The following is a 22835-nucleotide window of genomic DNA, read 5'->3' on the forward strand; positions in this document are numbered from 1 at the left end:
TATTCATTAGAATAATGTCCAAAAGCGTTGAGTTGTTAGGTGCTCTGGGATTCGGTCTTGTAGGCGCATTAATTAATTGAGCGAGATTCAGAGTCACACAGTTCTTTAAAAGAGTCCCGATACAGATGTAAGTATGTACCAGTTCAAATCTCCTAAAATAATGAATTCTGAGTCATTTAACTTGTGCAGGACATCAGAAAGAGAGTTAAGTGTGTCTCCCGATGCCGAGGGCGGTCTGTAGCAGCCGAGGGCGGTCTGTAGCAGCCGAGGGCGGTCTGTAGCAGCCGAGGGCGGTCTGTAGCAGCCGAGGGCGGTCTGTAGCAGCCGAAGGCGGTCTGTAGCAGCCGAGGGCGGTCTGTAGCAGCCGAGGGCGGTCTGTAGCAGCCGAAGGCGGTCTGTAGCAGCCGAGGGCGGTCTGTAGAAGCCGAGGGCGGTCTGTAGCAGCCGAGGGCGGTCTGTAGCAGCCGAGGGCGGTCTGTAGCAGCCGAGGGCGGTCTGTAGCAGCCGAAGGCGGTCTGTAGCAGCCGAGGGCGGTCTGTAGCAGCCGAGGGCGGTCTGTAGCAGCCGAGGGCGGTCTGTAGCAGCCGAGGGCGGTCTGTAGCAGCCGAGGGCGGTCTGTAGCAGCCGAAGGCGGTCTGTAGCAGCCGAGGGCGGTCTGTAGCAGCCGAGGGCGGTCTGTAGCAGCCGAGGGCGGTCTGTAGCAGCCGAGGGCGGTCTGTAGCAGCCGAGGGCGGTCTGTAGCAGCCGAGGGCGGTCTGTAGCATCCGAATGGCGGGCTGTAGCAGCCGAGGGCGGTCTGTAGCAGCCGAGGGCGGTCTGTAGCAGCCGAATGGCGGGCTGTAGCAGCCGAGGGCGGTCTGTAGCAGCCGAGGGCGGTCTGTAGCAGCCGAGGGCGGTCTGTAGCAGCCGATGGCGGTCTGTAGCAGCCGAGGGCGGTCTGTAGCAGCCGAAGGCGGTCTGTAGCAGCCGAGGGCGGTCTGTAGCAGCCGAGGGCGGTCTGTAGCAGCCGAGGGCGGTCTGTAGCAGCCGAGGGCGGTCTGTAGCAGCTGACTACAGTAATGTGGGAGTTCTTATATACGTTCACTTTAAGCTAAGCAATTCAAAATGTTTGGTTCTGGTAATGGAGAGAATTTCAGAGGTGTTAAACTCAGATTTAACATAAATTGTAACCCCTCCTCCTTTACTCATCCGATCAGCTCTAAAAACCGTGTACCAATCAATAGAACATTTCACACATTTCTTTAACCAAGTTTCTGATAAAACCATTATGTCTTCATTTGTTGTTTTGGCCCATATTCTAATGACGTCTATTTTTGGAAATAGACTTCTGACATTAACATGCAAGAGGCCAAAACCTGCTCTGTTTTTAAAATCATAGGGAGTCGATAGAGATTACATGGTATCTACCGGCCCAGGGTTTGGTTGAACATTAGCAGAGATCAACAATAAAAGCATAACAATATCTCTCAGTTGCACAATGCGTGAGGGCTTGGTGGAGCCAGCACCATTGTCAATACAACGAAGTGAGTCTTTCGACACAGAAAAAAAGGCATTCAGCAGTTTGAGATTTTGGAAGTATGTCATCAAGTGTAGGTCCAGTTGTGTTTGAGAGTGGTACAACTGTAACTGCATAGAGAGACCACGTTCCTGGTGGTATTTTCAGAGTCAAACTAAGACTAAGTAACATGGAGATATTCAGAGTCAAACTAAGACTAAATAACATGGAGATATTCAGAGTCAAACTAAGACTAAATAACATGGAGATATTCAGAGTCAAACTAAGACTAAATAACATGGAGATATTCAGAGTCAAACTAAGACTAAATAACATGGATATATTCAGAGTCAAACTAATACTAAGTAACATGGAGATATTCAGAGTCAAACTAAGACTAAATAACATGGAGATATTCAGAGTCAAACTAAGACTAAATAACATGGAGATATTCAGAGTCAAACTAAGACTAAATAACATGGAGATATTCAGAGTTAAAGTAAGACTAAATAACATGGAGATATTCAGAGTTAAACTAAGACTAAATAACATGGAGATATTCAGAGTTAAAGTAAGACTAAATAACATGGAGATATTCAGAGTCAAACTAAGACTAAATAACATGGAGATATTCAGAGTCAAACTAAGACTAAATAACATGGAGATATTCAGAGTTAATATAAGACTAAATAACATGGAGATATTCAGAGTTAAAGTAAGACTACATAACATGGAGATATTCAGAGTTAAAGTAAGACTAAATAACATGGAGATATTCAGAGTTAAAGTAAGACTAAATAACATGGAGATATTCAGAGTCAAACTAAGACTAAATAACATGGAGATATTCAGAGTCAAACTAAGACTAAATAACATAGAGATATTCAGAGTCAAACGAACCTGTTGGTTGCTCTATTTCTCCATTTCACCATGTCTCCATCGACTCTGTTTGATTGACAACTGAATCACTGTGTGGCGAGGCCTGCCAGGGAGCAGAACAGGAACACGCACAGACACACCGACACACACACACACACACACACACACACACTGTGTTTAATCACTGTGTGGAGAGGCCTCCCAGGGACTAGAGGGAATAAAGGGCTGGTACACTGATAAACTTAATCACTTAGGGAGAGATACACACACACACGCACGCACGCACATGCATACACACACACACGCACGCACATGCATACACACACACACGCACACACATGCATACACACACACACTGTGTTTAATCTGTCACTGTCAGGTTACCACATGAAAGAGTTTTCTAACCTGCTGCGTTTGACTCATTCTACAATAGAACCCATTTCCCCACATATTTGTAAAGAGAAAGAGACACTCCCTAAATTAATCAAGAACACTTTTACACACTCTTGACATAAGGATATGGCAACATTTAAAGAGGACAATTTGTCAGTCAGTGGGGACTGACATGTCATCATTATTTGAAGCATGACTGGCTCAAAGGAGATTAAAGTGGCTGCTCTGTGATGTGTCTTGTCCCTAGGACCAGAAGAAACACTCCTGGGTCGTATTCAGTAGGTGGAAAAGTATCAGAAAAGACCACCTGAACCAATAAGAATGGAGATTATGTTATCTGTTGCAAAGAAAATTGCTACCGTGTGCCTTTCTCAACAGGACCCTTTTCCTAGTTTTCTATCTGCTGTGTGAGTTGATAGTTGGGACTGATCTGGGGCCTGTATCCACAAAGTGTCTCAGAATAGGAGTGTCCACAAAGTGTCTCAGAGTAGGAGTGTCCACAAAGTGTCCCAGAATAGGAGTGTCCACAAAGTATCTCAGAGTAGGAGTGTCCACAAAGTGTCTCAGAGTAGAAGTGTCCACAAAGCATCTCAGAGTAGGAGTGTCCACAAAACGTCTCAGAGTAGGAGTGTCCACAAAGTGTCTCAGAGTAGAAGTGTCCACAAAACGTCTCAGAGTAGGAGTCTCCACAAAGCGTCTCAGAGTAGGAGTGTCCACAAAGTGTCTCAGAGTAGAAGTGTCCACAAAGTGTCTCAGAGTAGAAGTGTCCACAAAGTGTCTCAGAGTAGGAGTGTCCACAAAGTGTCTCAGAGTAGGAGTGTCCACAAAGTGTCTAAGAGTAGGAGTGTCCACAAAGTGTCTCCGAGTCAAAGTGTCTCAGAGTAGGAGTGTCCACAAAGTGTCTCAGAGTAGGAGTGTCCACAAAGTGTCTCAGAGTCAAAGTGTCTCAGAGTAGGAGTGTCCACAAAGCGTCTCAGAGTAGAAGTGTCCACAAAGTGTCTCAGAGTCAAAGTGTCTCAGAGTAGGAGTGTCCACAAAGCGTCTCAGAGTAGAAGTGTCCACAAAGCATCTCAGAGTAGGAGTGTCCACAAAACGTCTTAGAGTAGGAGTGTCCACAAAGTGTCTCAGAGTAGGAGTGTCCACAAAGTGTTTCAGAGTAGGAGTGTCCACAAAGTGTCTCAGAGTAGAAGTGTCCACAACGTGTCTCAGAGTAGAAGTGCTGTTCTAAGATCAGTTGTGCCTTCTAAATCATAATGAATAACAGGGAGGGCTGATCGTAGATCAGCATACCTACTCTGAGATGCTTTGTGGATATGGGCTTTGGTCCCTCTGTTGTTGCTATATGAGGTCCTGGTGCAGCAGATAGCCTAGCGTTTAGAGCGTTGGGCTAGTAATCAAAATGTTGTTGGTTCAAATCCCCAAGCCGACTAGCTGAAAAATCTACTGATGTGCCCTTGAGCAAGACACTTAACCGTAATTGTTCCTGTAAGTTTCTCTGGATAAGAGTATCTGCTAAATGACAAAAAATATATACATTTAGTCCTGGTGGTGTCTTATCCTTCTGTAGTTGCCATTAGAAGTCCTGGTGGTGTCTTATCCTTCTGTAGTTGCCATTAGAAGTCCCGGTAGTGTCTTATCATTCTGTAGTTGCCATTAGAGGTCCTGGGGGTGTCTTATCCTTCTGTAGTTGCCATTAGAGGTCCTGGGGGTGTCTTATCCTTCTGTAGTTGCCATTAGAGGTCCTGGGGGTGTCTTATCCTTCTGTAGTTGCTATGTGGTAGGTAATCCATCTATACCCCTGCTGTGTGTCCTTGATGCCAAACAGAGGACAACAATCTCTCAGTGGGGGAGGAGCAGACATATACTGACTTTCTGTCTCTCTCTCTCTCTCTCTTTGCAGCATACAGAAGGGTTTAAGAAGCGTTGGTTCACCCTAGACCACAGACGTCTCATGTACTACAAAGATCCCCTGGTAAGACTGGTTTCACACACACACACACACACACACACAGGCACACACACACAGGCACACACAGGCACACACACACACACTTCTCCCAGATAGGCTCTTATAGGCCAGTTACTAGAGAGGACCTCATATTTTATATGAATCTGATTGATATCAAAAGGTTTGAAAGGACTTCATAATGACGGATGAAGTTTCCTCTTGCTGTATCAGGTCAGTACAACATGTTCTCTGTTAGTTTTAACAAAGAGCTGCTATGTAGAGGAGACTCGCTAGACAGTAATCTGATACTTCTATTAGAAGACCATCAAACCACACACACACACACACACACACACACAGACAGACACACACACACACACACACACACGCACACACCCCAAACCACGACTCCAAAGAGGCAGAGAACTCACTAGCACCCTCTCTCAACTCACCTCACATCAACACCTAAACTAATATTGGCTAGATGTAACACTATGGAGATTCTGTAGAGTGTGTATGAGGGTGATGTCGTGCTCTACTTAGCGTGCCTGGTTTGAATCATCACACACAACGATGGAAAGTAAAAGCCCAGGGGAGCGTACTAGGGAGGGCCAGACCTGGCCACATGAGATAGAACAAACGAGGGGAGCCTCACACTACAGGCTCAGATGCAATACGGTGAATACAGCAACGTTAGGACAGCTGCCTTCATCAAGGTTTCACACTGGGGCTGTTACAGAGAACCATACACAGGCTTTAGTGAGGTGTGGAGCCGTATGGAAATAAAGAGATTGAAGACTTCTTCTCCATCCTAAATGGCCCCCTATTCCCTTTATAGTGCACTCCTTTGGCCCAGGGATCTTAAGGCTCTGGTCAAAAGTAGTGCACTATAAAGGGCATAGGGGGCCATTAGGGATGCAGCGTTGTCTGTTTGATGAAGTAGACCAAGTTGTGTAGCCAGCCAATGCAGCCAGCCAGAGACAGGCTTTGACCAGCAGAATATAAATACATGAGCAGTGTTAGAGATAAATGCTGTAAAGGTTTGAAGGAAGCGGGTCAGTGGATGGCAGTTTTAAGAAGTAGAGTGTGAGAATAAGTCACCGCTACAATGTAACAGTATGGATGTACTGTACAGAATGTAACGTGGCAGGTTAAGCTGTGTGTCGACTGTAAATTGTTATGGCATAGTTGGTGCCTGTTCTCTAACCTCACCCCTCTCACCACACCCCCTTTACCTCATCCTCACCCCCTCTGCCTCACCCTGTCTACCTCACCCTCCCTCCCCTCCCCTACCTCACTCTCACCTCACCCCCTCTACCTCACCCTCCCTCCCCTACCTCACTCTCACCTCACCCCCTCTACCTCACTCTCACCTCACCTCCTCAACCTCACCCTCCCTCACCTACCTCACTCTCACCTCACCCCCTCTACCTCATCTCACCTCACCCCCTCTACCTCACTCTCACCTCACCCCCTCTCTCACTCTCACCTCACCCCCTCTACCTCACTCTCACCTCACCTCCTCTACCTCACCCTCCCTCACCTACCTCACTCTCACCTCACCCCCTCTACCTCACTCTCACCTCACCCCCTCTACCTCACTCTCACCTCACCTCCTCAACCTCACCCTCCCTCACCTACCTCACTCTCACCTCACCCCCTCTACCTCATCTCACCTCACCCCCTCTACCTCACTCTCACCTCACCCCCTCTCTCACTCTCACCTCACCCCCTCTACCTCACTCTCACCTCACCTCCTATACCTCACCCTCCCTCACCTACCTCACTCTCACCTTACCCCCTCTACCTCATCTCACCTCACCCCCTCTACCTCACTCTCACCTCACCCCCTCTCTCACTCTCACCTCACCCCCTCTACCTCCTCTACCTTGCCAGGATGCCTTTGCCAAGGGTGAGGCATTCCTAGGGCACCAGGACCATGGTTACAGAGCTAGCCCCGGCCTTCCCGCCGGAACCCACTGCAACGGCGCCTGGCAACACGGCATCACCATAGTAACACCCGAGCGCAGCTTCCTGTTTACCTGCGAGACGGAAGCTGAGCAACAGGATTGGCTGAAACACTTCAATGATGTCATCAGCATCCAGATGTCCCCTCAGGAGTACTCCAGTAAGAGATTACAACCTCTTATTAAGGGTTTATATTTATTAACATCTATGTGTGTTTATAAGCGTACCGATGTCCCCTCAGGAGGACTCCAGTAAGAGATTACAACCTCTTATTAAGGGTTTATATTTATTAACATCTATGTGTGTTTATAAGCGTACCGATGTCCCCTCAGGAGGACTCCAGTAAGAGAGGACCATGTTTTACTATTTATAAAGGGTTTATAAACATATATTGCTGTTATTGTTTGGTTATAAAGTGTTTATTAACATCTGACCTCATGTTTGTGTTTTGCAGTGGAGGCTATGTTCAGACACAAGCATTGATGGACCCTTCCTTCCCCCATCCTCCTCTCCTCTACCCGTCTTCTGTTCCTCCTCTCTCCTCCTCTCCTTTACCCGTCTTCTGTTCCTCCTCTCCTCCTCCTCTCCTCTACCCGTCTTCTGTTCCTCCTCTCTTCTCCTCTCCTCTACCCGTCTTCTGTTCCTCCTCTCTCCTCCTCTCATCTACCTGTCTTCAGTTCCTCCTCACCTCCTCCTCTCCTCTACCCGTCTTCTGTTCCTCCTCTCTCCTCCTCTCCTCTACCTGTCTTCTGTTCCTCCTCTCCTCCTCCTCTCCTCTACCTGTCTTCTGTTCCTCCTCTCCTCCTCCTCTCCTCTACCTGTCTTCTGTTCCTCCTCTCTCCTCCTCTCCTCTACCTGTCTTCTGTTCCTCCTCTCCTCCACCTGTCTTCTGTTCCTCCTCTCTCCTCCTCTCCTCTACCTGTCTTCTGTTCCTCCTCTCCTCCTCCTCTCCTCTACCTGTCTTCTGTTCCTCCTCTCTCCTCCTCTCTACCTGTCTTCTGTTCCTCCTCTCCTCCTCCTCTCCTCTACCTGTCTTCTGTTCCTCCTCTCTCCTCCTCTCCTCTACCTGTCTTCTGTTCCTCCTCTCCTCCTCCTCTCCTCTACCTGTCTTCTGTTCCTCCTCTCTCCTCCTCTCTACCTGTCTTCTGTTCCTCCTCTCCTCCTCCTCTCCTCTACCCGTCTTCTGTTCCTCCTCTCCTCCTCCTCTCCTCTACCTGTCTTCTGTTCCTCCTCTCCTCCTCCTCTCCTCTACCCGTCTTCTGTTCCTCCTCTCCTCTAACTGTCTTCTGTTCCTCCTCTCCTCCTCCTCTCCTCTACCCGTCTTCTGTTCCTCCTCTCTCCTCCTCTCCTCTACCTGTCTTCTGTTCCTCCTCTCCTCCTCCTCTCCTCTACCTGTCTTCTGTTCCTCCTCTCTCCTCCTCTCTACCTGTCTTCTGTTCCTCCTCTCCTCCTCCTCTCTTCTACCCGTCTTCTGTTCCTCCTCTCCTCCTCCTTTCCTCTGCCCATCCTGGAGATCACCAAGACGTTTGAGGTTAGGTTAGGCTGTCCTTGCCTAAGAAAGACAGATGTACAAACACACTAGACTGCAGCAGAACCTGTCATCATGGTCAACCACTGTGCCTTACACTATGTCATTACTTTAATCTCTCAGATCAATGTGATTTAAATGTGTACTTTTAAAGTTCCCTATTAATATCTTAGAAATGGACATTTTAGATGGGTGAGTTTGGTTAGGAGATATGTAAAGATATACATTTGAATATAACTATGGATAATGTTCAACTCTCTTATGGGTGTGTATAAACAGATAGTGGGGGTTTTTATAGTGCCATTTTGTGGTGTTTCAAGAATATGACAGATCTCTCTTTCTACATATCCTGTATGACCGAAGATATTGTAAGGTATTAGACAACCAATTTAGACTGAGGAGACATGCAAAGAATATCATTGATTGATATATACTTGTCATTCCTCCCATGTCGTGCTTTTATTCATGTTATCAAGGGTGTTTTCCAATATAGAAGAAGATTGGTTGTAAATGTTCATGTTTGAGGTACTACAAACTATTTTTTATAAATCCGTACATTGGTCTCCTCTTGTTTTAAATATGTAAATGATTTGAAAATGACATCTAAAGAGTTCATGCGTGAGATATAGAGATCGAATGATATGTCAGTGTGTGTGTGTGTGTGTGTGTGTGTGTGTGTGTGTGTGTGTGTGTGTGTGTGTGTGTGTGTGTGTGTGTTTTAGCGCCAGCGAACCAGGGGTGTTTAAAACTGCACCCAGGTGTTTAAAGAGAGCAGGACCGGGGCTGAGGTGAATCACTCATAAATCCATAGAGTCATCCTGGGTTACACCTATATGAGAGAGAGAGAGACGGGGAGAGAGAGAGAGTGAGGGGGACGGGTAGAGAGAGTGAGAGAGAGGAGAAACAGAGCAAGAGAGAGGTAAAGGGGACAAAGAGGAAGAAGGAAAGGGGTCAGAGGACAGAGAGAAGGAAAGAGAATAGAGGACTGCAGTTGAAGGAAAGAAGAAGACGGACACAACAAAACGCCTATGAAGAGCTCTGGAATTAAACACTAGAAGGGGCCCCAGTTACTCTATTGGAACAGCCCAACATTGACCTTTTGAGAGGTACCAACAATGACCATCCACCGTGCCAGCTGAGAACACAAGACAACCTAACCTCTGGATACAGTCTGAGAGCTTCTGAACCACCACAAACTGACCAATGACAACACACTGTCAACTCAGGACATCAAGCTACTCCCAAGTCACCGCTGCGGTTCAAGTCCACTAGAAACTGAAGCGTCTGACTGTTTTTCTGTATCGCCTGGGCTTCGTCCGGTACCCGCGGGAAGGAAAGGATCATGGGAGCTTGGAGGAGCTGGAGCGGGGACGTGGAAACATCGGGAGATAAGAGACACTCGATGAGGTGGACTTGTCAGCCATGTCCTGGTTCACCTTAAAGCTGCAGGTTAACAGTCGTAGTGGAACTGAAGCCACTGTTGAAGCATCACTACACACGGCCTGTTTTCCTATTGGATTTAGATTCAATTTAGATAAAGAGTCAGAAGGCCAAAGACGATTTATGTGTTTTCAAGTCAAATTGTATTTGTCACATACACAGTTTCCAGCAGGTTTAAAAGGTGCAGTGACCTGCTGACGTGCTATCTCCCTCAACAATGCAGAACAATGTGCTATCTCCCTCAACAATGCAGAACAACGTGCTATCTCCCTCAACAATGCAGAACAGTTGTTGTTTTTGTCTGGTTCTGTCTGTTTTTCACTGGATCTTATGCAGTGCACAAAGTCACTTCACATTCTTTATGATTCTCTATTCACTCCAACATGGAGCTCTTTAAAATCCGTTTGGAATCCATAAGCAACTCTTTAAAATCTGTTTGGAATCCATAAGCAGCTCTTTAAAATCCGTTTGGAATCCATAAGCAACTCTTTAAAATCTGTTTGGAATCCATAAGCAGCTCTTTAAAATCCGTTTGGAATCCATAAGCAACTCTTTAAAATCCATTTGGAATCCATAAGCAACTCTTTAAAATCCGTTTGGAATCCATAAGCAACTCTTTAAAATCCATTTGGAATCCATAAGCAACTCTTTAAAATCCGTTTGGAATCCATAAGCAACTCTTTAAAATCCGTTTGGAATCCATAAGCAACTCTTTAAAATCTGTTTGGAATCCATAAGCAACTCTTTAAAATCCGTTTGGAATCCATAAGCAACTCTTTAAAATCCATTTGGAATCCATAAGCAACTCTTTAAAATCCATTTGGAATCCATAAGCAACTCTTTAAAATCTGTTTGGAATCCATAAGCAACTCTTTAAAATCTTTCTGAATACTAATAGTAATAACAGTTTATCCCAGTAAAGTGATCACTTCATTGTAGGGACGTGCTGGCCTTATTTATGAACTCAAACCTTTCCCCAACGATGAACCAGAGCCAGACACCCATCGTGACCTCCATCTCACCCCAGTCAGGGCATGGTTCTGGGGGCTCGGGCGGTGTCTCTGGAGGGGGTAGCTCCGGGGGTGGGGGTTTGTGGGTGACCTCTCTCCTCGGCGCTACCCTCCTAATCATGCTCGCCATGGGGGTGGCGGGTAACATCTACACCCTCTTCATCATGCGTTCCGCGGCTCTCCGCCGATCCGGCTCTATGTACGTCTATATACTCAACCTTGCCCTCGCCGACCTCCTCTACCTCTCTACGATCCCATTCGTCATCTGCACCTACTTTGCTCACGATTGGTTGTTCGGCGAGGCCGGTTGCCGGGTCCTCCTGAGTCTCGATCTCCTCACCATGCACGCCAGCGTCTTCGTCCTGGTCGCCATGTCGTTGGAGCGCTACCGGGCCGTGGCGAAGCCGTTTGGCGCCCGGCGATCCAGCACGCGAGGACGGAAGGTAGTGGCGGCCGTCATCTGGTGCGCGGCGTTTGTCCTGACACTACCCATGATGATTATGATACGGCTGAGGGAAGGGAAGTGGAACGCGGCCGGGAACGCCAAGCGGATCTGTTACCCGACGTGGACCCAAGAGGCCTTCAAGGCCTACCTCACCGCCCTGTTCCTGACCAGCGTCCTCGTACCCGGTTTAGTCATTGTTGGTCTCTACGCTGGCCTAGCACGTCGCTATTGGACTGCTCAGGCTAGCTTGGGACGAAGCAGCCGTTCAGCGAGAAGACGAGGCTTAAAACAAAAGGTTGTAACAATGATTTTTTGTATCATTGTAGCGTACTGGGTGTGTTTCCTGCCTTTCTGGGGGTGGCAGTTGGCACAGTTATTTTCCCCACAGTCCCTCAGGGCTCTGTCTCCTGCCACTCACAGTTACATGAATTTCTTTGTAACGTGTCTGACCTATGGGAATAGCTGCATTAACCCTTTGTTGTACACCCTCCTGACCCGGAACTATAAGGACTATCTGGCTCAGAAGGGTCAGAGCACAGGGTCAAGTAGGGGAGACCCGGCAGCCGGAGCACCCCTACAGGATCTGTAATCAGAGTAGAGGTGACCTGGGGTCAGCAGCCGGAGCACCCCTACAGGATCTATAATCAGAGTAGAGGTGACCTGGGGTCAGCAGCCGGAGCACCCCTACAGGATCTATAATCAGAGTACAGGTGACCTGGGGTCAGCTGCCGAAGAACCCCTACAGGAAATATAGGAGAAGAGGGGGGAAGTATTTTGATGTGACACAAGTAGGAACTATTATACTTGACTTAAATCCTTTTTATCCTGGGGAGGATAGGTCATCCATGCAGGAACTATAAAAGAGGGGGAGTTATTCTGACAAGAGCACTATTCCCAAAGCATTTCTGATACAGCATTTTTATCTTTTCACTCTGAGGAGTACCTTGGATTTGGTGAAAACATGAGGACATTTCTTTATAGCTGTTGGGGCAAGAGCAGCCTCCAAAACAAACAAATCGTTTTGTGAGTAGTTAGTGCAGCATAAACTTGCCCCAACAACATGGCTTACTCTAAACTCAGTAGTTTTTGTATTTTTACATCATCTGAATATTATTGGTATATAGTTATACAGGTGTTGGATCTTCATTTGTGCCAGTTTGCTACAGCAGGAAAATAACCCTGCAGCAACAGGAAAAGTGAATTATTATGTGGATTATAATTAATGGACGTTTTCTGTAGGGATTGATAGATTTTTCATAAGGGAAAATCAAGTCTGAAATGTCAAAGTGGAAATTACAAATTTAAGAAACATTTTTATGACTCAAAGGCTTGTTAAACCTCAAACCTCTAATTGTTTAATTTCACACATTACAGGAAAGTTGTCCCGCAACAGAGTGATCAGATTAAGATCCTACATCTGCAGCAATAGCTGTTTGACATATATTTTGCCAGGGGATTCCAGTTTGCATTCATCATGTAGGCTGCTGTATTTCTTGTCACATATTGACATGACATTTAACCAGTCACTGTGTATTTTGTTTCTTACTTCGATGTTGTTGTCATATTGCCAAAAATGTGTCAAGCTAATGTTCTTGGTTGGTTTTTCTCATCTTGTATTATTTTATTACATGATTGTTCTAATAAAGTTTTGACAGATTGATTTAGAGGTAAAATGACTACGATATTGCCCTCTGCTGGCAAAGGTTTTAGAGTAAGTTAACTTTCACATACAGTGTAATGTGTGGCAATCATGCCATCACATTTATCAGCGGTTGTAAGAATGCACTGTGTGTCCTGTTGGTGGCTAGTTTCCTCACTCTAGGTGTCTATGATGGACCCCACTGACACACACACACACCTACCGCCGCCCCCCAACACACACACACACACATTCCCTATCCCCCCAACACACACCTACCCCTAATCCCCCCACACACCCACACACACAGCTACCCCTACACCCCCACACTTACCCCTACCTGCCCCCCCCACACACACACACACCTACAGTGCCTTGCGAAAGTATTCGGCCCCCTTGAACTTTGCAACCTTTTGCCACATTTCAGGCTTCAAACATAAAGATATAAAACTGTATTTTTTTGTGAAGAATCAACAACAAGTGGGACACAATCATGAAGTGGAACAACATTTATTGGATATTTCAAACTTTTTTAACAAATCAAAAACTGAAAAATTGGGCGTGCAAAATTATTCAGCCCCTTTAAGTTAATACTTTGTAGTGCCACCTTTTGCTGCGATTACAGCTGTAAGTCGCTTGGGGTATGTCTCTTATCAGTTTTGCACATCGAGAGACTGACATTTTTTCCCATTCCTCCTTGCACAACAGCTCGAGCTCAGTGAGGTTGGATGGAGAGCATTTGTGAACAGCAGTTTTCAGTTCTTTCCACAGATTCTCGGTTGGATTCAGGTCTGGACTTTGACTTGGCCATTCTAACACCTGGATATGTTTATTTTTGAACCATTCCATTGTAGATTTTGCTTTATGTTTTGGATCATTGTCTTGTTGGAAGACAAATCTCCGTCCCAGTCTCAGGTCTTTTGCAGACTCCATCAGGTTTTCTTCCAGAATGGTCCTGTATTTGGCTCCATCCATCTTTCCATCAATTTTAACCATCTTCCCTGTCCCTGCTGAAGAAAAGCAGGCCCAAACCATGATGCTGTCACCACCATGTTTGACAGTGGGGATGGTGTGCTCAGCTGTGTTGCTTTTACGCCAAACATAACGTTTTGCATTGTTGCCAAAAAGTTCAATTTTGGTTTCATCTGACCAGAGCACCTTCTTCCACATGTTTGGTGTATCTCCCAGGTGGCTTGTGGCAAACTTTGAACAACACTTCAACATATCTTTAAGAAATGGCTTTCTTCTTGCCACTCTTCCATAAAGGCCAGATTTGTGCAATATACGACTGATTGTTGTCCTATGGACAGAGTCTCCCACCTCAGCTGTAGATCTCTGCAGTTCATCCAGAGTGATCATGGGCCTCTTGGCTGCATCTCTGATCAGTCTTCTCCTTGTATGAGCTGAAAGTTTAGATGGACGGCCAGGTCTTGGTAGATTTGCAGTGGTCTGATACTCCTTCCATTTCAATATTATCGCTTGCACAGTGCTCCTTGGGATGTTTAAAGCTTGGGAAATCTTTTTGTATCCAAATCCGGCTTTAAACTTCTTCACAACAGTATCTCGGACCTGCCTGGTGTGTTCCTTGTTCTTCATGATGCTCTCTGCGCTTTTAACGGACCTCTGAGACTATCACAGTGCAGGTGCATTTATACGGAGACTTGATTACACACAGGTGGATTGTATTTATCATCATTAGTCATTTAGGTCAACATTGGATCATTCAGAGATCCTCACTGAACTTCTGGAGAGAGTTTGCTGCACTGAAAGTAAAGGGGCTGAATAATTTTGCACGCCCAATTTTTCAGTTTTTGATTTGTTAAAAAAGTTTGAAATATCCAATAAATGTCGTTCCACTTCATGATTGTGTCCCACTTGTTGTTGATTCTTCACAAAAAAATACAGTTTTATATCTTTATGTTTGAAGCCTGAAATGTGGCAAAAGGTCGCAAAGTTCAAGGGGGCCGAATACTTTCGCAAGGCACTGTACCTTCCCCACACACACACACACACTCTCCAGACCGCCGCCTCTCACCAGGGAATGTGGTCCCAACATGCAACATTCCAAAGCCTTGAGGCAGGTGTCTTCGTGTTGTCCTGTAAATTGTCTCTCAGGAATGTCTAGTGTTATTCATCCTGCCAAAATAGACTAACAGGACCTACAGAACCACAACACAGACTGGACAGCGTGGATACAGATTATATGAGCCATTTGGTCTGAATAACTTGAGTTGATTGATGTTAATAATAACAGGACCTACAGAACCACAACACAGACTGGACTGCTTGAATACAGATTACAGTTGAAGTCAGAAGTTTACATACACTTAGGTTGGAGTCATTAAAACTCGTTTTTCAACCACTCCACAAATAATTTTTCCAAAAATTCTTTACAGACAGATTATTTCGCTTATAATTCACTGTATTACAATTCCAGTGGGTCAGAAGTTTACATACACTAAGTGCACTGTGTCTTTGAACAGCTTGGAAAATTCCAGAAAATGATGTCATGGCTTTAGAAGCTTCTGATAGGCTAATTGACATAATTTGAGTCAATTGGAGGTGTACCTGTGGATGTATTTCAAGGCCTACCTTCAAACTCAGTGCCTCTTTGCTTGACGTCATTGGAAAATCAAAAGAAATCAGCCAAGACCTCAGAAAGTCTGGTTCATCCTTGGGAGCAATTTCCAAAGCAATTTCCAAACTGAAAGTACCACGTTCATCTGTACAAACATGTATAAACACCATGGGACCACGCAGCCGTCATACCGCTCAGGAAGGAGACGCGTTCTGTCTCCTAGAGATGAACGTACTTTGGTGCGAAAAGTGTAAATCAATCCCAGAAAAACAGCAAAGGACCTTGTGAAGATGCTGGAGGAAACAGGTACAAAAGTTTCTATATCCACAGTAAAAAGAGTCCTATATCTACATAACCTGAAAGGTCGCTCAGCAAGGAAGAAGCCACAAAACAGCCATGGGGACAAAGATTGTATTTTTTTGAGAAATGTCCTCTGGTCTGATGAAACAAAAGTAGAACTGTTTGGAGGAAAAAGGGGGCGGCTTGCAAGCTGAAGAACACCACCCCAACCGTGAACCACGGAGGTGGCAGCATCATGTTGTGGGGGTGCTTTGCTGCAGGAGGGACTGGTGCACTTCACAAAATAAATGGCATCATGAGGCAGGATAATTATGTGGATATATTGAAGCAACATCTCAAGACCTCAGTCAGGAAGTTAAAGCTTGGTCGCAAATGGGTCTTCCAAATGGACAATGACCCCAAGCATACTTCCAAAGTTGTGGCAAAACTGCTTAAGGAGAACAAAGTCAAGTTATTGGAGTGGCCATCACAAAGCCCTGACCTCAATCCTATAGAAAATTTGTGGGCAGAACTGAAAAAGCGTGTGGAAGCAAGGAGGCCTACAACTCTGACTCAGTTACAGCAGCTCTGCCTGGAGGAATGGCCCAAAATGTACCCAGCATATTGTGGAAAGCTTGTGGAAGGCGACCTGAAACGTTTGACCCAAGTTTTAAACAATTTAAAGGTAGAGCTACCAAATACTAATATAGTGCATGTAAACTTCTGACCCACTGGGAATGTGATGAAAGCTGAAATAAATCACTCTACTATTATTCTGACATTTCACATTCTTTAACTAAAGTGGTGATCCTAACTGACCTAAGACGGAATTTTTACCAAGATTAAATGTCAGGAATTGTGAAAAACGGAGTTTAAATGTATTTGGCTAAGGTGTATGTAAACTTCCGACTACAACTGTATACGAACCATTTGGTCTGAATAACTTGAGTTGATTGATATTAATTGTCCTTCAACTGACAGTTCGTTACTTAATTACTTTAACTGAAAGTTAGTTACTTGAGTCCAGTTTATGTCAATCAATATCTAATCAAAAGCTGGTCCTCTGTTAACTGAATTATATTTGTCCTATACACATGTGTGAAACGGATATGTGTTTTTTTACCCAACTCCCCCGGAGACACTCAGAGAGACACCTATCAGAGAGGGAGGTCACAGCCAATGATCAACGACAACCCTGGAGCAACTAGGGTTCAGTGCCTTGCTCACAGCCATATGAACAGATGTTTCACCTTGTCGGCTCTGGGATTAGAACTAGAATTGTTTTGGTTACGGGCCCTATGCCCTAACCGCTAGGCTGCCAGCCATCCTTGATAGCTTGTTGCTCAGCCTTAGTCATGACTCAGCATAGAATAACATATTTCGTAAAGAGAGTTAGCATTGAATTGGTATCAACCACTACTACTACTAAAAAGATAATACAATTCCTAGAAGGCCAAGTGTGAGTTCAGCCCACTGATGTTCTAGTTCACCCAGGAGACAGACAGACAGACAGGGAGGCAGGCAGACAGACAGACAGGCAGGAGGGAGGCAGGCAGACAGACAGACAGGAGGCAGGCAAACAGACAGACAGGCAGGAGGTAGACAGACTGACAGGCCGGACAGTGACAATAGACTGTATAAGTGAGTACACTGACCTAGTGAGCTCACAGTCAATTATTTTATGGTGGGAGACCATGGTTAACACCCAGGCTACACTAGTGTGTGTGTGTGTGTGTGTGTGTGTGTGTGTGTGTGTGTGTGTGTGTGTGTGCGGAAGAGGATTAACACCCAGGCTACAGTCTAATAAACAGTAATGTGTCTCCCTCTGATGATGTCATGACTGACCGCTGTACGAGTATGGGGGAGGTTGAGCGAGAGAGGGAAAGAGAAAAAGAGAATACACTAAATCAAATCGAAGTTTATTGGTTGCGTATACAGATTTGCAGATGTTATTGCAGGTGCATCGGAATGCTTGTGATTCTATCTCCAACACTAGTGAGTAAGGAAATAAAGATTCGGCCTCTCGTTAAGGACACACCAAAAGTATTCAAAGATTATACAAAGGCCACATAAAGATATTGAAAACATTGTTTGCTTTCACGGAGGTTTTATTAACACATCTGGAATGGTCTCTCCACAGGTTTCTGGTAGAAGTGTGTTTGACAGTGGCGCCACCTAGTGGGTTTTCCTCTCACTGCACAACGTACACAATGAGAGCTCAGAGTTGGTATAAATAAGTTCACAGGTATTGTTTCAAAGGATTTAGACAACTGTCAGAGGTTAAAGGTCAACCTCTATTTGATCTTGAAGCTGATGACCTTGACATCTCCGTCAACCATGATGTGTTTGTACTTGCAGTCGCCAAGGCGATTGGGGAAGTCCATCATGTGACCGTCTGGCAGCTTGATGTAGAACTGCTCATTGGTGAAGTTGAGGACCAGCTGGATGGAGGGATGAGAGAGAGAGAGAGAAAGAGAGAGAGAGAGAAATGTTTAGAATCTAATTTACCAGCCATGTGTCTTGTAGTCTGCAGTCTGTAGCAGTCAGGCACGGGAGGCTAGAATCTTTGAGGCAAGTTATAATCTACTGCTTCATTTCTGTAGACGTTATTTGAATGGCTCCTGGTTAAGGACTTATTTGTAATGATTAAATTCAACAGTTAGGCGGGCTTACACTGGCTTCCTAGTGAGCCAAATCAATGAGCCATTGAGATGACTCTATCAGATGTACTTATACAATAGATGCTGTTATAATCACCAGTGTAGACTAACTGTGGACTCTATAACTGTTACATATTATATTTGCAGTTAGAGTCAACAGACTGTGTGACCAGACTGACCTATGACCAAATGTTAGACTGGTGATTATTACCTTATCACACACACACGCGAGCACACACACACACCTTGAACTGCTCTCCATCCTGGAAGGGGAAGTGACCTTCCTTGAGTTCGTCTCCCCAGCTTCCTCCAGACAGAGAGTTACACACGATGTGTCCGTGGCTGAAACGAGGGTTGAAGTGGAGGGCGTAGTTGTCACTGTCGTGGCCGATGTTGATGGTGAAACTATGGGGGGGTAGAGATGGAGGAGGGGGGAGATTTAGAGAGAGTGAGAGAAAGATAGGGAGAGATGGGGGGGGGAGATAAAATGAAACAGGAAATGAGATATGATAATTCAGTCCAAAAAAAGTAACACAATAAGTTCTCCATGAGCGTGGTTTGTTTTTGCTTAGCCAAATTGAATTGAAACCATGTCAATAACCATGACAACCTTTTGGTATGTATATTGTGGGCTGCAAAGGCCCCCAATGTGACATCCGGGTCTACAAACACCGAAACCAGTAGTTGAAACCAGTAGTTGAAACCAATAGTTGAAACCAGTAGTTGAAACCAGTAGTTGAAACCAATAGTTGAAACCAGTAGTTGAAACCAGTAGTTGAAACCAATAGTTGAAACCAATAGTTGAAACCAATAATTGAAACCAATAGTTGAAACCAATAGTTGAAACCAATAGTGACTTGTACGTGCACTGTTTCCCATATACACTTGGTGGGCTGCGAAATACCCGAAAAGTACAATCAGGGCTACAAGCACCAAAACATTGAATTGAAACCAAGAGTGTCAGGGTTCTGCTAAATCTTGGGAGTGAGAAGTGAGTGAGGCACTAGGAGTGTCTCAAGGACTAATGCTAGGGGAAACACTGTGTTGAGTTTGGGTTGAAAGGTGAAGTGTCAGGATCTTACTTAGAGGCTCCAGACTTGGTCTTCCCTGTGAACGTCATCTCCTGACCCTGCTTGAAGGACATGTTTTCCACACGGAACGTCTAGGAAGGAGAAATTAGACAACTAAGGGGTTAACAAATGGGATAAATACACAGTAATAAGCGTCTTACTGCACTGAGCTCATAGAAAACAGTTACCTTGTCAAATGAACAGTACAAATAGCAGAGACTAAGAGTAAATGAGAAGTGGGGAAAATAAATCTCATTGGTCTGCAGAGTTTGGTTCCCATAACAGGGATAATGTTCATCTCGGCCCAGTTGATATGACGATGGAGTTGACATGACAATGGAGTTGATATGACGATGGAGTTGACATGACGATGGAGTTGACATGACGATGGAGCAATGAACCTTTAGTTGATCATCCTTAAGTGTCAATGACATCAGTATGAACGTTGTATGACCTTTGTGTTTTTGAAAACGTTGTTACTCATAACTGGCATGTACTACTTCATAAACGTTACAGCTCAGGAGGCTGCTGAGGGGAGGACATCTCATAATTACAGCTGGAAAGGAGTGAATGGAAAAGTATCAAACGTGGAAAACCATGATGAGTTCCATACCACTCCATTCATTCAGTTCCAGTCATTACTATGAGCCCGTCCTCCCCAATGAAGATGCCACCAGCCACCTGTGTTTTCCAGATTCGTATCAGCATGTCTGTGGTGCACATGGAACCACGGTAACAGAACCTACGGTCAGGTTATCTTGTTCAGTGTTAATGATCAACCTTATTGGGGTAGTGAGTGAAACACCCATGGGCAATAAAACCATATCCTGGTCCCAGATCTGTTTGTACTAGACGACTCCTACGGTCATTGTCACGCCATGTTTGCACAATCATATCTGGGATCAGTCATAAAATACCGAACACAGGGTCATAAAAGCAGCAAAACAGGACCTAAACGTTGTTTGAATGCTGTTTGACCGTTGAGATGGTCAGGAAGTGGTCACAAGGAGACAGTGAAGTCATAAATGGTTTACAACAGTGAGACTAAAAAAAATAGAGGATGAAGCTGGTGATTCAAAGACGATCTAAGACCCTACCACACCCTCTGTCTGTACTACAATCTGTGGTGTGTGTGCGTGTGTGCGTGTGCGCGCGTGTGCGTGTGTGTGTGTGACACTGCATCGTCAATGATGCTATTGAGATTCACATAATACCTCCCTTCAAACAATCATTGGTTGGATCTAATAAATGGTAGTCATTGTGTCCTCTGTATCAGTGGGTCAATGTCCCTGGTATCACATGGTAATAGTCACGTAGAAGATATGGTAGTTAGACCCTATACCTGGGCCGCACCTTGGAACACTGCATCACCTGTCTCTGTATCTCAGATCAATAATGACGTTAATCATCAAACAGGTGGAGTCTCCAGTCAATTCTCAAAAACTCCGTAATTCATTGGGGATAGAATCCATTGACGTTGTACATTTCTTGTGGTTCAAAGCAACAAAGTTAGACACATTTATATTGTGACACAGAATATTTCTAGACTGCTGAACTATTGGGTATCCTACAGTCTACAACCCTAATCTAGCTCACCTGATTCTAATAATTAGCTGGTTTATAAGCTGAATCAGGTTAGTTACAACTGGGATTGGAGTGAAAACCTACAGGATGGTAGCTCTCCAGGAACAGAGTTGGAGTAGAAACCTACAGGAGGGTAGCTCTCCAGGAACAGGGTTGGAGTGAAAACCTACAGGAGGGTAGCTCTCCAGGAACAGGGTTGGAGTGAAAACCTACAGGAGGGTAGCTCTTCAGGAACAGGGTTGGAGTGAAAACCTACAGGAGGGTAGCTCTCCAGGAACAGGGTTGGAGTGAAAACCTACAGGAGGGTAGCTCTCCAGGAACAGGGTTAGAGTGAAAACCTACAGGAGGGTAGCTCTCCAGGAACAGGGTTAGAGTGAAAACCTACAGGAGGGTAGCTCTCCAGGAACAGGGTTAGAGTGAAAACCTACAGGAGGGTAGCTCTCCAGGAACAGGGTTGGAGTTAAAACCTACAGGAGGGTAGCTCTCCAGGAACAGGGTTGGAGTTAAAACCTACAGGAGGGTATCTCTCCAGGAACAGGGTTAGAGTTAAAACCTACAGGAGGGTAGCTCTCCAGGAACAGGGTTAGAGAGCCCTGATCTAAAGGCTGTAGAATATACAGGTGTCATCCTCTTACTTTTTACAACCTTGAATCCAACTAATCTCCAGACTCACCACTCACAGTAATTCAAAGTACATCAAGATAAGGAACACTATTGCAAAATACCACAAAGAACCATATATGGATTTTATGGACTGCCCCTGTAGTAGAATAAATGATATCGGCAATGAAAGTCATTCAATCACAGACTCATATTAAATTCCAGTTGTCCCAAGGTTATGTGTACTGTGATAATAATAATAATCATGATAACACAGTATCAAAGCAAAACATCAGTTTCAGGAGCTGCACACAAACTTTACCAGCTAACTCCCTGTCCCTCTACCTTGTATTGATTTGCCTTTGAAAGGGAGGTGTTTAAACAATGTATCTGATATGCTGTAGTGTGTAGATAGTTTGAAAGCAGAGAAAGTTGATAAAAGAATAGTTCTGAATGAATTACAGTCATACATACCATCTTGGCGGACTTCTCAATGAAATCTCAGTAGAAAAAGCCTGAAAAGTGAGAAAGTTTTCATTTTACAGTCTGGTATCGTAGAAAGGGCAGGGTTTAGAATTTTGTACTAGCCAATAAGAGAAGGAGTTGTAAAAGTGGTGACCAATCAGGGCCAATAATATCACTAGCCTACATTTCCAACCAAGCAATAGAAGGAAGCAGTGAAGGCTGCTGAGGGTAGGACTGCTCATAGTAATGGCTGGAATGGAGTCAATGGAATGGTATCAACCACATGGAAACCATTCCAGACATTATTCCAGCCATTAACATGAGCCATCCTCCCCTTAGCAGCCTCCACTGGAAGATAGTCACATATATTTGGAGTGAGTTGCCAGAGAATGTACCAAATGGCACCATATTCCCTATATAGTGTACACATTTGTTTTTTTATCAGGGCCCATAGAGCTCTGGTCAAAAGTAGTGCACTATGTAGGGAATATGGTGCCATTAGGGACATATTTCTCAACAGGGTGGAGGGCTCTATCTATTTGATTTATTTCCCTTTTCTTTTTTCATTCTTTCTCGTTTCATTCTTCTCCCTTCCAGCCTGTAGTAGGGTGTTTCTGAGTCTTACACAACAAAACTGGACATCTTAGTGATTCATTTGATCCTTTCGAGTACAGTCAATGTAGGTGTCCATGCACTGTATTTTGACCAATGAAACTGAGATCTAGTGGTAAAAATAGTTACTACACACATTACTTACCATACAGTATTTTAATACTTTATTCAAATATTTGCTGTAAGGCGTTTCTATAATCGTGCACACACTATATTACGTGTGCCTATGACACATTGAAAGA

General features: G+C 44.9%; 3 protein-coding genes across 3 annotated transcripts in view; 2 read left to right on the plus strand and 1 right to left on the minus strand.

Annotated features, from left to right (window-relative positions):
* Window positions 1-7358, plus strand: part of zgc:92360 (ArfGap_ADAP and PH1_ADAP domain-containing protein) — a 33846-nt gene extending 26488 nt beyond the window's left edge. Inside the window, exons 9-11 of the mRNA XM_036940194.1 lie at window positions 4668-4739; window positions 6612-6843; window positions 7138-7358. Of these exons, the coding sequence (XP_036796089.1) occupies window positions 4668-4739; window positions 6612-6843; window positions 7138-7166 (333 nt within the window). The 3' untranslated portion in view covers window positions 7167-7358. The remainder of the gene's footprint in view (window positions 1-4667; window positions 4740-6611; window positions 6844-7137) is intronic.
* A 677-nt stretch (window positions 7359-8035) lies between these two features.
* On the plus strand, window positions 8036-12957 carry LOC118936522 (urotensin-2 receptor-like). The gene has a single exon (XM_036940195.1). It carries the CDS (start codon window positions 10610-10612, stop codon window positions 11693-11695), a length of 1086 nt encoding a protein of 361 aa, XP_036796090.1. The 5' UTR covers window positions 8036-10609; the 3' UTR covers window positions 11696-12957.
* A 4543-nt stretch (window positions 12958-17500) lies between these two features.
* On the minus strand, window positions 17501-22109 carry lgals2b (lectin, galactoside-binding, soluble, 2b). Its single transcript, XM_036940200.1, has 4 exons — window positions 21991-22109; window positions 19345-19424; window positions 18508-18667; window positions 17501-18043 (listed from the first exon to the last, which is right to left on the minus strand). The coding sequence occupies exons 1-4, from the start codon at window positions 21991-21993 to the stop codon at window positions 17897-17899; spliced, it is 390 nt and encodes a 129-aa protein (XP_036796095.1). The 5' UTR covers window positions 21994-22109; the 3' UTR covers window positions 17501-17896.
* Between the last annotated feature and the right edge of the window lie 726 nt (window positions 22110-22835).

Source organism: Oncorhynchus mykiss, chromosome 13, assembly GCF_013265735.2.
Source record: "Oncorhynchus mykiss isolate Arlee chromosome 13, USDA_OmykA_1.1, whole genome shotgun sequence".
NCBI classification, from domain to species: Eukaryota; Metazoa; Chordata; class Actinopteri; order Salmoniformes; family Salmonidae; genus Oncorhynchus; species Oncorhynchus mykiss.